The sequence below is a fragment of the Corvus brachyrhynchos genome, unplaced genomic scaffold (assembly GCF_000691975.1).
Source record: "Corvus brachyrhynchos isolate BGI_N302 unplaced genomic scaffold, ASM69197v1 scaffold219, whole genome shotgun sequence".
Taxonomy (NCBI): Eukaryota; Metazoa; Chordata; class Aves; order Passeriformes; family Corvidae; genus Corvus; species Corvus brachyrhynchos.
This window is the reverse complement of record NW_008240034.1, coordinates 791,819-805,972: the sequence shown is the minus strand read 5'-3', so window position 1 is coordinate 805,972 and position 14,154 is coordinate 791,819. Positions and strand designations below refer to the sequence as shown.

Below are 14,154 nucleotides of genomic sequence, written 5' to 3'. Positions count from 1 at the left end.
CCGGGGCTGGTTCCGCAGAGCCCGCCAGGGTCAGTGCGGGCGTTCGGTGCCCGGTGGGGCTGGGGCTGCTCTGGGCCGGCCTAGGCTCGCCCTGTGACCTCTGCTGTCACGGAGTGTCACCTAGTCCCCCTCCGATTCCCTAGACCTGTCCAGCACTCGGTGTCTGCCGTGGCCCGACTGTTTCTAGCCTCGTTCATCACAATCTTCCGCTATCTGAGTTCCTGGGTTTGCAGTTCTGTACGCTGTCTGTCGGGCTTTTTACTGCGTACTGGTGTTTTTCTGGCTTTCTAGCTGGTAGCCTGTTCGCTGTATCCTCAGCACAACGTTTCGTGTGTTAATAGCATGGGGAACCGCTTCGCTGAACCGCTGCTTGCTGTATCCCAGAGCCGAGGTTTTTACTCTGTCACAACAACCCGTGTGTCCGTGCACAGTCACAAAGGCTGTCGGATTGGCTTTTTTTGCTGACTGCTTTCCAGAAGACTTAGACCAACATGTTACAGCCTTCTGTGTGCTTGTTGCTCCGGTCTGGTGGTTTTTCATTTGAGAATCCAAGTTGCTGATTCATGGTTTGGGACTTTTCAGCATCTGGTGTCCAGCTTCTAAACGCAACAAAAATGCACGAATGAAATTTTTTATGTCTGTCTTTATATCTATCTCTATCTTTTCTCCCTGTTAGGCTATTGAGGAGGAAGGAGGGAATCCTGATGAAATTCCAGTGATTTCAGAAAATATGAAGAAAACTCCAAAAAGAAGCAGCAAAGGTACAGGGCAGTTAAAAGAGACTTTCCACACTACCATCCTTGAGTTTTCAAGCAACTGTACTCATCAAATAGAACCTTGCTAATCTTTTTTTCTGTTAGTGGTACTCTTCCTCACATTTGTGCTCAGGTTTCTAGGCATGGGCGATATAATATTAAACTTAGCAGTAATATAGTCACAGAATTTAATGTGATTTAATAAGGCAGGAAATGTTGAAGGATCTGTTGATTTGTTCTCCGAGTTGCCTGAAATTTGTATTAAGAATTACTGATTAACGCTGAAGCAGTCTCAGTGTTTTTAATAGATACTTTTTTAATGTAGAAATGCAGTTTCTAGCAAGTGCAAAATAAGCTCTGTAGTGTTATGCTTCATAGCTAATAGCAGTTGCAATTTTCTTCCCAGAAGACAAGTTTTGAATCAATTTCTGAAGTCATATGTTTTCAAGGCCTTATGCTTGATTTTTCTAGTGGTGAGACAGTCTTACATAATCCTTATTTTCAGAAAATAATCTACTGGTTTTCTAAAATTAGTTAATTTGCATAATTTGATCTTATTTTGTAAGCAAATCATGTTTAAAATTTTGCCTTGGAGCCGAGCAGAATAACTAGTTTAGATTATGTATTTTCATTACTAAATTTGATTTATACAAAATGTAAATTTGTTAGATGAAATTCGACTGTGGTGCCAGCTAATTTGTTTGATTTTTGTCATTGCATCTGATCTGGAGTGATGGTGCAGTTGCTTGCAGACTGAAATGTGAAATCTTGACCAGATAGAGGGCAAATGTCATAACTCTGGTTAAAAGAGATATTTTTTAATCATACTCATTTTCAAGTCTCAGAAAAACACCTATTGTCTATTGCAGCACGTTTAGTGTTGGGATGGAAATAGATGAAACGTTCCTCTTGGCTCCAAACCCCTCTCACTTTTCAGTCGTAATGTGCTTGTTGTTTTTGAGGAAAATAAAATTCATAAGATATCAAACAGCTGCTTGGCTCTGAGTTTGAGAAGTTGCTCTTTGGTGCTGAAGCTGGTATAGTGTTTTCAGTAATGCCAGTTGGGATAATTCATGTCCAGCTGGTGGACAGAGCACTGCAGTAAAACTCACAGGTAGAGTGGGTTTTTTTCATGGTTTTGTGCTGTGGTTGCTTTTTTCCCCTTTCTAGTAAATGTCTGTAAAGAAATGAAAGGTAATAAATTGCTGCAATCTGAGCTGAGCCAAATGTTCTGGGGCGGTCACAGAGCTTGAGCTCTTGCCAGGTGTTGGACTGTGGCATGTTTGTCACTTACTGGGGTGGTAACAGGGAAAAAAAATGAAGGGAATACCAACTCTGATGAAAAAGTAAAGCTTGGAGGCTACGTCTGTAATTACTGCTTACATTCTAATGATGATAATCTTGTTAGGACGTAGACCAGATGAAGAGGGAGTAGAAGACAATGGCCTGGAGGAGGATTCTGGAGATGGACAGGTACACGAGGCTGGGTTTGGAGGGGAGTGATGGCAGCATGGCTCTCAAGTCACCAGGACTATGACATGTGCTTTTTTTCTTTTCACAGGACGATATTGAAGCAAGTTTGGATAACTTGCAGGATATTGACATGATGGATATTAGTGTGTTAGATGAAGCTGAAATAGATAATGGCAATGCAGTAGATTGTGGAGATGATTACAGTGCCCATAATATTCTTGACTCGCTGTCTGATAGTAAAGAAAATGCTGATGCAGAAGTGAAAGAACTTCCAGATCAGCCTACAGAGTATGCTGTAGGTAACTTGGAGGCATCCCCACAATTTTCAGAAATTAAAGAAGAATCAAGAGAAATACCAATAGTGATGGTATGCATCTCTTATGTGTGTGAAATCAGGGTTTTCTTTCTAATTAATTTATTTCTGAATGAAATAGCAAAATGGTGGCTAAAGAGTTCTTGGAACAATTTGGGACTGTACTGATTCTTATGGTCATTGCTTTTCTTTTTACGTATTTGTGGAAATATGAGTCTCAGTTTTAAAATACTTAGATGTTGTTTGCATACATGTAACAATTCATAGAAGTTTACAAAGCATTTGTTTTTCATCATGCTTTGAATTCTGCTTCACGTTACGTTTACATTACTATTTTCACGTCTTTATTTTAGAGAACATGTGAGGCATACAAATAGTGTAGCTTACTTTCTTCTCAACTGAGCAGCACCATTCAAGGAATTATATTCTAGGTTATTTTTCTGCTAAGATGGGATCTTACAGTTATTCAGTTGCTGAAAGTATTTTTACGTTGGTTTTCTGTGTTAGTCTGGCTGTTGCACTGTTCATATGACACTGGGCTAGAGGATAATCCCTTCCCCCAAAATGAAGTGTTTTATCTCCTGAAATGTACAACAAAGTATTTGAAAAAAGTTATTTCTGTCCCATCTAATGGGGGAGTATTGCTCTTTGTTGTGTGGGCACATTGACTACGAGGTCCTAAAGTTGTGTGGTTCTTTTCTAAAATTGCAGAAATAAGCTTGGCCCCCTATCCCCAAACGTATCCCTGTCCTACACAAATCAAATGGAAATACTCAGAAAAAGGGTTCTGTTGAGTGACTAAATGTCTTGAGGCCAGGTCAGCTCCCATGATCTGCTTTTATCAGTGAAGGAAATAATTATCAACTCCCATAGGCTTTTGACTCTGTGTTTTTGCTATAAATAACAGTGATACAAATCAGAGAAGTTTTGCTGTTGGAATCCCCATGCTTAAAAGATTTTTGTGAGCTGTCTGTCATAGTTAAGAAATAATGAGAGAGTTTATTCAGTCAGTGGGGATCAGGAAGAGTCCTGGGGGTTATCACTCAGTTTTTACCATTAGTGGTTGCTTTGGGTGCTGGATGTATCTGCTGAATACCAGCTGTCAGTGGAAATAAAAATCTTCAGTTTCTCATTCAGGTTTCACTCACAGTATTCCTTTGTAGATAACAAAATGTCTCCCGTTTATGTTTTAAAGGTAGAGTTTGAAGATGTTGGGAACAGTTTAGATGCTTCTTCATCAGATTTAACCGTAATAAAGGTAAATGGTAGCCAGTTTTTCTTTACAAACAAAAAAAGCATAAAATGCACTATATGAGACTGTATGTTGAAACAGTTTGTGTACAGTGTGCATTCTTAGTCTGCAAAGAATAGGAATTAATGCCTTTCTAATCTACTCATAAAGACAAAGATTTCTTTTTCTATCAGGTCATACACGTATATAGTTATGATGTATGTATCTTACTGAGTTTGGTAGTAGATGGGATTCCTTTTACCTGGTGTAAATACCAGCTCAGTGCCTTACATTGTGTTTAACTTTCATTAAAAATGTACCTAATCCTGTGTTGAGAAGAAAGCTGGAACTGTCTGTTCCTGAAATTCTGGCCTTGTTTCCAGACCTCTCCTGGTAGGTTAAGAACACCAGCTCCAGGTGAAGCTGGTGTTTCTGTTGGTCCTGTTTGCAGAAACGAGACTTCACAAAATACAGGGTAGAGAAGGGTAACATGGAGATAAACTTTCCTCTGTGCTACTTGCATTTATTGATTTATTTACCCATGGGAATGTGTACCATGTGTTCAACAGGTGGCTGAATGTGAGAGGTGTTAAGTTTTCGCAGACTTCATAAAACTTTGAGACGTTAAAAACTCATTTTAAACCTTCTTCTGAGAAATTTATTTGAAGTTCAGTGTTTTCAACGCTGAAACGGACTAAATTATAGTAATGCTTTCACTAAATTCTCTCCTATACTGGGTGGTTAAGAGATCATTCAGCATAGCATCTTGCTTATGAAATAGTGATATTTCTCCTTTTTAAAATCTTTTTCGCTGCAGGAACTTGAAGAGTTACCTTTGGAGCCAGGTACTGTTTGTTTTTGTTTGGTTAGTTTGATTTTTTTTTTTTTTCATTTAATTAATGAAAAAAATCTTGGGCATTTAAACAGTTTCATTCTTCATTTAGGCTTTTTGCGTCCCAGTTTGGTTTTTTGGTTGGTTTTTTTTTAAAATGCATTACTGTAGTGTACGTTATGGTGGAAAATCCAGGTCATGCAGGGTCATAGAGATTGGAAACCCAGTCATATCACCAGATCTGTGAATAACCACCTTTGGAATATGTGTTTAATGCCATGAAATGGTTCCCTAGAACTGTTACTGCAGAGTGGACTTAAGGAATGAGCCTTAAAGATGTAAAGGTTCTGAAAACAGATCTTGTGATATCACACTGTACAGTGGTTCTGTGAATAAATATAAATACAGGAGTGCAGGCAGTGCAAAGCTCTGGTGCAGAACAGAAATTAAAGAGCGACTGGACTTCAGAAGAAGGAACACGCTGCCATCACAGGAATTTGCTACAGATCCCGCTCATTTTCTGGACTGCAAACACACTCAGAACCCTCAGAAGATGCCCAGTTCTCATGTTGGACTGTCTCTGCTAAAAGAACTTCACAGAAATTTGGAAAATTGAACTCTCAGTGCCTTGATACGTTCAGTTAAGCATCTCGGACTCTGGAAGCTAACTAGAGAAGAAACAGAGCTGAACGATTTGCTGAAGAATATGAAGGCTGAGCCCGAAGTTTTTTGTTAAATCTGTGGGGGCGTTTTTCTTCCCTGTTGAGGTGCTAGGGCTGATTTGGCAGTGTGTGAGAGAGCAGTTAGCGTGGTAGCTGTAACACTGTGTACACTAGGGTTTTCCAATCTCTGTGTAGCTTAGCAGTTCTCTTGGTGTTAGTGTGGCAGCCATGCCAGTTCCACATTTGTGATTGCTGTATTTCCCTGGCGGGTGAAGAAAGAGGCCGCTCTCGCTGCCGCTCAGTTGGAGGAAGATGCTTTAGCTTTGGACAGCAAATCGGCCCAAGCTTTGGCAAGGAAGGAAGCAAAGCGTTTAGTGGTAGCAAAAGGGGAGACAAGTGAACAGAGCCCCGAGGAAGAGGCCCCGGACTCTGAAGGTGTAGTGGTAGAGACCCTAAGCGATCAGAGTAGCAAACGCTCCCAAGGCCTGGAAGCCTCTAGTGGGGAGACAGCGGAGAAAGGCGCAGGGGCCGAAGCCAGAGATAGCAAAGAAGATGGCAAGAGAACAGAAGACAAAGCTAATTCAGAGGAATCTTCCCCTGCCACTAAAGAGTCCTCAGCCAGTGAGGGCGGTGATCAGAAAAAGAGGTTTGTTTTTTCTCCGTTATAGACCAGATGCTATCTTTTATCATTGGTCCTTAAGTGATGCGAATAAGCTGTTTCCTTCAATTGGCCTCCGAGACTGATGAAATTGTTGTAGCCTATTCCTAAAGGTCTCTTTTATTTCTCCATGTGTAGATATTTATTTTTTTTTCTTAAGAGCAGTGGGTTTGATTTCTTTCCTTCCTCAACCTTCAAAGGTTGTTTTCCCCAAATTACTCTTATTTCTGTCATCTGCAAAACAGAATTGTCCGTTTAGGGGTACAAATCCCTATTTCCTGTCACTCTTCTAGAAATTTGCCAATAATAGTGTTTATTTTGGAACTAATTTACTGGTAGGTATCCAATTTTAGTTGTGCTGTCTAGAATTAATGTCCTTTTTGCATATGATCTGTTGAATAATGTGGTGTTTTATCTTTAGCCCTGTTGAGGACAGAGATACAAAGACAATCGCAAAAGATGAGAAAGGTAGGTGCATGTTTGGGGTTTTTTATGTACAAAGGATCAGGAGTAAAAGGAGGACTGTTAATTCAGTGACCCCGCAAAGCATTTGTAACACATCCCTTGAAAATCTAACTTTAAAATTTCAGTTCCTTGTAACTTCTATAATGTTATTAACCAACAAAGTTGGAGGTTTTTTTTTAAATAGGAATCTTTTTTTGTGAATTAATATTTGATACTTTGTAATTCTCCTCAAAGTGATTGAGGTACAGAAAGAAAATAGGTAGCTGCAAACTCATTGGGACTGTTCAATTGCACATTAACTGTGGATTGCAGCAGCTCATTTTTGCAGGCTGCAGTGTGTATTGATTTTAAGAATGAAGAGAAGAGGTAGAAGTAAAATTGCAGTGGAAGAGTTTTACGAAGGGAAAATGTTGAGGGGTTTAGGACTCTTTAATTTTGCACTGCTGGATTTGTGTTTTACGTGGTCATTTATGTTTGTATTTTTTGTACCCTAGGCCGTGTGGGGAGTGGTTCTGGCAGAAATTTGTGGGTTAGTGGACTTTCCTCCTCTACTAGAGCTACAGATTTGAAGAATCTTTTCAGCAAGTATGGAAAGGTATGTAGTGGATATGTAAATTAACAAACCATTCTACCAGTTTAAATGGCTGACCTTAAATTTAGCTCTTATTTTCCCTAATGAGTAACAGGGTAGGCTGAGTTCTTAACTTTGTGTTATTTGCTGTATCTGAAAGTAGCACAGTTCAATAAAGAAGACTGAAAAGGAGGGGTGGGAGCAGAGATCCAGTTTGCAGAGAGTATCTGCAGATACCTGTGAAAATGAGGCAATTCTTGACAGGAGAGACTGGTAGATCATCATGTAGTAACCTAATTATGTGTTGAGTATCCTGCAATAGTTAATGCTGTTTTAAACTGGTGCATTTCAAGGGGCATTGCTTGGAGAAATCCAGTCTTGGAGGGCAGTGCCTGCTAGGATACAAGAGCAGAAGCTGTGGAAGGGAACTGTTTGTGTGACCATCTCCCCTTCTGCCAGATACATTTCTGAATGTAATATTAAATGTTTATGTCACTAAGTTCCTCTGGCTGGCAGAGGTTGTCATATGTGGATACAGATGTCCTGTAAGGAAAGAGAAAGTGGTGGTAGTTTCGTTTATTCAATTTTATTTTGGTTTTTACAATCCCACTCTCCCTTCTCTGTATATATGTTCCTCAAGCTGCTGACCTGCTCAGCAACTTGAATTTTCTGAGCTGCATTACTGAAGATGTCCCTGCCTGTGATAGGGGATTGATTGAATTAAATGGCTTTTAAAGGTCCCTTCCCATCCAAACTGTTTTAAGAAATAGTGATTAAGTTAGAATTTATTTAGTGACAGAGCTGAAAACACAGAATATTTTTTTTTTCCCCAAAGGTGGTTGGTGCAAAAGTGGTGACAAATGCTCGCAGTCCTGGTGCTCGCTGCTATGGCTTTGTGACAATGTCAACATCTGAGGAGGCCACCAAGTGTATTAATCACCTCCACAGAACAGAGCTGCATGGTAAAATGATTTCTGTGGAAAAGGTAAGGGGCAGCTCTTTCATGGCAGTGTAATGAAAATAAAAGCGTGCAGTTTTAATCTCTGTCCCTGACTATATAATTATTTCTGTCTGAATTTCTAGGCAAAAAATGAACCAGCAGGAAAAAAGCCTTCAGACAAAAAGGAAAGTGAAACAAGGAAGGAGAAAGACAGGCACCATTCTGCAGAGTCCAAATCTGAGAAGTAAAGTGTCGTTCTGTATTTTTTTGATGTTTAAAGATCACTCATTTGAAATACAGCCAGGTGACCAAGTTGAACAGTAACTGTGATAAATCTTGATTTAATGTTTCATCCTGCATTTGAAATAGGAGTAATTCTTGAAAAGTTGATGTTTTACAGTAGGAAGGGCATCTTAACTGGGCTTCTGTTCAGAAATACAAAGCTCATTAGTGTTAGTTAAAAACCTGTTAGTTACATCAGGAGATACTAAATCAGATTGTTTCTAGATAAACCATTATTTTTAGCAGTTATTTGTCCTCTGATCTGACTCTGTCTTGGACTCTTCTTTTAACTGACAAATGTTTCTAGGATTTAGTCTGTCTTTTTTATAGACTTGTCTGTGTGGTTAGTGAGTGACACGTCCAACATTTGTTTTTCCAGTGGTTTGTTGCTTTTGAAAGAGGCATTTTGCTTTGCTGCTTTTTGTAGGTCTGTTGGTATTAAGAAGGAGGAGAAGATCGACAAAAAAGATGATGCTAAGAAATCTGAAAAAGACGAAAAAGAAGGAAAAGAAAAGGATGAACAAAAGACTGGGTCTTCTGATAGATCCAGGGCAAGCAAATCGGGTAATGCTGGCTGTCTTTCACAAATGATTTCAAGGATACTTCTGTTATATTAGATATGATTGATAATTCAGTAAAAAGAAGCTTACTTAGTAAAACTGACACATCAGAAAATACCTTGAAAATTTTGACTTAGATTCCTAATAACTTACAACAAAGTTTCCATAATTTTTATGGAACTGTCACTGAGTTTAGACCTGACAAAGTGTGTGGTTGTTTGTCCTTTTTTGGGCTTTTTTTTTTTAAACTGTGGCAAAGGATGTATTTTTGTGGAGAATTAAATTAAATTTGTGTTCTTTTAGCTGTCATCCCTGCCAGAGAATACTGCTGTAATTTTGTGATAAATTTACTGCCCCCATCCTCAACTTGGCCAAATCTCGGCAAGCTGCTTAAATCATAAATAAGTTCCATAGGTTATTAAAAACCTCATTAAAATAACTTCTTACTATTTAGTATCTTCACAGTATTAAATCTTGCAGGAATTGTTGAATGTCTTCTGTACAATTTATTTTTGGCTCTATTTTGTCTCCTAGTGAGTCGAGGAACTGAAAGGACAGTGGTGATGGATAAATCTAAAGGAGAGCCAGTTATTAGCGTGAAAACCTCTACATCAAAAGAGAGGGTAAGTCCAACTTCCAGAGAAGCTTGTGTGTAAAAAATAGGTGTCAAATAGATTGATGTGCTCAGAGTGAAGGGTTTTTCATATTGGTACAATTATCCTTTTATCACTTTCTGGAAAGCATCAGGGTGTTAATGATGTGGCAGAGGGGAAATGCTTCTGTTTCACCTTCTAATAGTTTTTCACTGCTGACCTAGTGGAAGAAGTAGAGTTTCAATATGAAAGTGGAATTAGGATGATGTGTTTTCCTGAGCTTGGAATGTTACTGGTGGTGCAAAAGCAGTGTGTTGTTTGAAATCAGTGCAAGTCAGGTTGTGTTCCCCTAGTATTTATATGTATTTATACTATTGAGAAGTTCTAGCCAAATTTGGGGTGCTTTTCCATGACCTACTTTGGCTGGAATTCCATCATTGCTTACCTCTGGGGAAGGTATGGTAGCCTGCTTTGTTCAGGTTGACATAAAATAGGCAATTGCTTGGGAATTTTTGCTGGAAATGCACCGTGTTCAGCTCATGCATTGTTCTGATTCACCTCAGAGCACAAAAAGCCAGGACCGCAAGTCGGAGAGCAAGGAAAAGCAGGATATTTTGTCATTTGATAAAATCAAGGAGCAGCGAGAACGGGAACGACAGAGGCAGAGGGAGAGAGAAATCAGGGAGACAGAGAGGCGCCGGTGAGTTCCCAGTTGCCTCTGCCCTTTAAATGGCATTTTTTACTCCCTTACCTGTTTTGTGTTTTGAACAGGCTGCAAAGAAGTTCTGTGCTGACCCTCCAACAGTGGTATCTCAGATTGATTTCATAGTAATTATTGCTAGAATAGACATAATGCCAAATGAGGGAGGCTTTTACTGCTGAAATCAGTGTTCTCGTGAGACTGCTGTAGGTGCTTTCAGGCTTTGTGTTCCACTTGACTGGATTTAAATTTCCTTGTGTTTTCCCCAGAAGCTTGTAAATACTTTTTGTTTGTCAGATTTCTGTCTTAGGACGTGCTGTGCTCTGAATGCTTTTTCAGACCTGACTTGACAGTAGATACTGTTATTCTTATGCAGAATTCTCACCTTTGCTTTGTTCATTTGTGTGGCGTTTTTTATTTTCTCCTAAGCTGTTCCTTAATTGGGAAGAAATCATTAACATTTAAGCAGCTGGTGGGAAGAACATAGAAACTTTTTTTTTTAAAAAAAAGGCAGAACCAAACAAGAAACCCCACCCAAAACAAGCAGTAAAGCTTGGACTGAATCTTCTCAACTGAAAACAAAGTATCTCTTGTAAATTAGAGAGAGAGAGAGACGAGATCGGGAGCAGCGTCTTGCAGCCATTCACGAGCGGGATGAGAGACAGAGGCTCCAGAGGGAGCGGGAACGGCTGGAATTCCAAAGGCAGCGCCTGGACAGAGAGCGCTTGGAGAGAGAGAGGTTGGAGAGGGAAAGGATGCACATAGAGCAGGAAAGGAGACGGGAACAGGAGCGAATCCAGAGAGAGAGGGAAGAGCTGCGACGCCAGCAGGAGCAGCTGCGCTACGAACAGGAGCGGAGATCTGCCATGAGGAGGCCTTATGATCCTGACAGCAGGTGAGCAACATGGCAGTGGGGCTCCAAACTCCTCAGCCACATCCCCTGTGGAAGCCTGTGTCAGTGGGAGCACTCTTGATAAGGCAGTCACGGGAGCTCACAACTGAAAGGCTCTTTACGTGCTGCTTTTAACACTCTAACAGCAATTTGAGGAACAGCAAATGCTGTGCTTGTACGCTTGTAAGCACTCTTCTGGTACAGCAGGTCTACTCTAACTTCCCAAAGAGGAATGACCAAGAGTAGTAACTCTGTGTATCAACTCTAGATGGTAAAAAGATACTCATTCTCTTCTCACGCCAGCAAGTGCTGAAATTAAGCTGGTTTTGGTAAACCAAATTTCCTCTGAGACTGAAATGCAACTCCTGCTTAACACGCTTAGATTTTTAATTATTGGGTTGAATGAGGTTTGAGAGAGCAGGAAAGCAGAGATGGTTCTGGGGTTGCTGCTGATGGTGACCGTGTGTGCAGGCGAGATGACCCGTACTGGCCCGAGGCGAAGCGGCTGGCGCTGGAGGACCGCTACCACTCGGACTTCAGCCGGCAGGATCGCTTCCACGACTTCGACCACAGGGACCGGGGCCGCTACCAGGACCACTGCTTGGACAGGTTGGCAAGGCACTGGCTCTTCTTCGTCTTCCTATGCTTTTAGGGAAATTTGGTGTCTTTTTGTGGCTTGAAGGGTGTCAGAACAGTAAAAGAAATCACTCTTGTGCATTTCTCATGTGTAATTTCACGTGTGCTTGCAATCCTTTGTTTCTGTGGGTTATGGACGTACCAGAAAGAGGCTGCATAAAGATTATAAGCCAAGTCCTGCTGTAGTCTGCCATGATGCTGATAGAGATACAACAGCTTTTCTCAAGGTGTATGGAAGTCTGATTTATGAACCCCTAAGATTTAGCCATTTCCTTTTGATTTAAAACTTTCCCTATTTTCGTCTTTGCAGCCTGGCTAACGCAGGTTTTTAGCGCCACAGAATGGAAAAATATTTTCTGCGTGGTGCCATTGAGACTTCTGTTTGCTCTCAAAGGAACTCTGATGAAAACTGTACCGTTTGTTTTTGCTTGTTACTCATTTCTGACAATGGTAGGTTCACTCAGTATTCTCCCTTGGTATCACTGTGTACCTGGCCATCCTCAGTGGTGCCTTTTTTACCCATATCACAGCGATAGATGTTATTTTGATCTCTTTTTATGCTTTGAAACAAGAACTCTTTTCAGTTATCTTGCCACTGAACATTAGCATCCAGATTTACAGCCTAATGAAGATTAACTTCTCATGTGTTATTTCATGCAGACATTGGAATTATGATTACTGTGTTGATTGAACTGAAACTTTTCCTTTTTTGTTCCAGGAGAGACTGTACAAGGGGAATTCCAGATCGAGATGGGCAGGTGCGTTACAGCCAAATTACTGCTTTAGTTAGAAAGCCAAACAAGCTGATCCCACAGCAGAAAGGACACAGTGTGCACACAGCCTGGTCCTTGAACACAGTCACCTCTGGGTTTCAGCTGAGATGTTCTAGCAGAACTAATTTTGTGTGCTAATGAGCATAAAGTGAATTAATGTGTTATCTGCTTGCTGGGGTGGTAGCCACAGATACAGGCAAGGGGAAACCTCTGAGGGATGGGAGCATCTTTTCAGGCTGGTATGTGGCAGTAAAAGCTTTCTGGTTGACCATCTTAGATGTTAAGAGAGAGCTGCTGTACTTAGCTGGCAAAAGATGCCTTCTCTTCTCTCACATTTATCTAAATAAAACAACTGGTGCCATAATGAAACAAGGCTGCAAAAGGACAGGTGTGAAAATCAATGCCACAGTGGGATTCAAAACCTTTCATTTCTGAAGAGAGGTAGGAGGTAGGCAGATAATCTATACAAAAACTAAAAATCTGAAGCCAAGAATGTAAGCCTTTAAAAAACCTTACCAGACAAAAAAGATTTCTCCCACCAGTGGACAGTGTGGAATCTGTGCCAATAAACAAAATAAATGCCTGGAGGGAACCATGCACAACAGTGGAACCTGTAGAAGATGAGACAGCTACGGTTTTATTTCCTGACAGCTTATAGAAAGACAGCATCCAAAAAGCCAAATTTTTGCAATCCTAGAAGAAAACTTGTGTTGGTTCTTAGCATAACTGGGTCCTGTTTGCCTTTCAGCACTACCCAGATGAGCGGCATGGAGGGCCTGACCGTCACTCCCGGGACAGCTGGGCTGGCTACGGCTCTGACAGAAGGATGAGTGAGGGAAGAGGGATACCCCCACAAACCCGGTTAGTGCCTGGCAAATTGGGAAGTGATCGGGGCTTCTTAAAATTTCCTCAGTGAGCCTTTGAAGGGTGACAGCAGAAGCAGCTTGACAAGTGTGAATCCTCTCTCCAGATCTTTGAGCATCTGGAGGAGCAGGGAATCTCCACATGTAGCTCCCACGTGCCTCGGGAGAGGGAAGCTCTGTAGTGAGTAAAGAAGAGCTGCTCAGTTAGCTCAGCTCCTAACTGTGGTTCTCTCGTACGTAACTTTCATTTCTACAGATGAGATTCAGTCTGTTTCTACAGATGAGATTTACAGATGCCCCAGTAAGGCCTACCCAAGTCTCATTCATGGCTGGTGGTCAGGTTTTAAGGGAATGGAGTGGAAGTCTCTGCAGTGGTGGGGGTAGAGAACTTAGACTCATCTAGAGTAGTAGTGGTTTCTCTTTCAACCAGTTAATCAAGCTGGGCATATTCCAGCTGCATAATGTTCAGTTCTGCCTAAATACACCAGACAGAGGAGTGGCAGCCAATGAATTGATCCATCCCTGAGTATTTCAGTCCATTGCAATATCCATGTCATCTCTGGATCAAAAAAGACGAGTTTTGTTGTGTGAAGGATGCTGTTCAGCAAGTGTCTCTCTCATTGTTTCCCTTTGACCAGTTTTGATTGCAATGATTGGGTGGCTACAGCTACAGCTTGATTAACCATTTAACACACTTTGGCATGGGGTATGGTGTTTGGCTTTACCCTGTGCTGCTAAGTGGGTAGGGGACATACCTAGAAGATGTTCTTTTATTTTTTTAAGAGATGGACGTGACTGGGGAGATCATGGTCGAAAGTTAGAGGGGCATCAAGATCGTACATGGCAGGGAAATGTGGATGGAGGAGTGATGGGACGGGATCATGAGAGATGGCAAGGTACACTTGCTGCTTACCAGTGTGATCGTGGTTTTTTTCTGTGAATTACTGCTGCTGAA

At 41.0% G+C, this 14,154-nt stretch overlaps 1 protein-coding gene across 1 annotated transcript in view; it reads left to right on the top strand.

Moving 5' to 3' along the window:
- Positions 1–21: 21 nt before the first annotated feature.
- Positions 22–14,154, top strand: part of LOC103622157 (scaffold attachment factor B1) — a 14,969-nt gene continuing 836 nt past the window's right edge. Inside the window, exons 1-18 of the mRNA XM_017743797.1 lie at positions 22–761; positions 2,164–2,228; positions 2,317–2,595; positions 3,737–3,799; positions 4,590–4,757; positions 5,485–5,912; positions 6,346–6,392; positions 6,884–6,984; positions 7,796–7,945; positions 8,044–8,144; positions 8,610–8,746; positions 9,277–9,365; positions 9,899–10,035; positions 10,637–10,930; positions 11,399–11,536; positions 12,282–12,321; positions 13,085–13,197; positions 13,983–14,095. Of these exons, the coding sequence (XP_017599286.1) occupies positions 731–761; positions 2,164–2,228; positions 2,317–2,595; positions 3,737–3,799; positions 4,590–4,757; positions 5,485–5,912; positions 6,346–6,392; positions 6,884–6,984; positions 7,796–7,945; positions 8,044–8,144; positions 8,610–8,746; positions 9,277–9,365; positions 9,899–10,035; positions 10,637–10,930; positions 11,399–11,536; positions 12,282–12,321; positions 13,085–13,197; positions 13,983–14,095 (2,494 nt within the window). The 5' untranslated portion in view covers positions 22–730. The remainder of the gene's footprint in view (positions 762–2,163; positions 2,229–2,316; positions 2,596–3,736; positions 3,800–4,589; positions 4,758–5,484; positions 5,913–6,345; positions 6,393–6,883; positions 6,985–7,795; positions 7,946–8,043; positions 8,145–8,609; positions 8,747–9,276; positions 9,366–9,898; positions 10,036–10,636; positions 10,931–11,398; positions 11,537–12,281; positions 12,322–13,084; positions 13,198–13,982; positions 14,096–14,154) is intronic.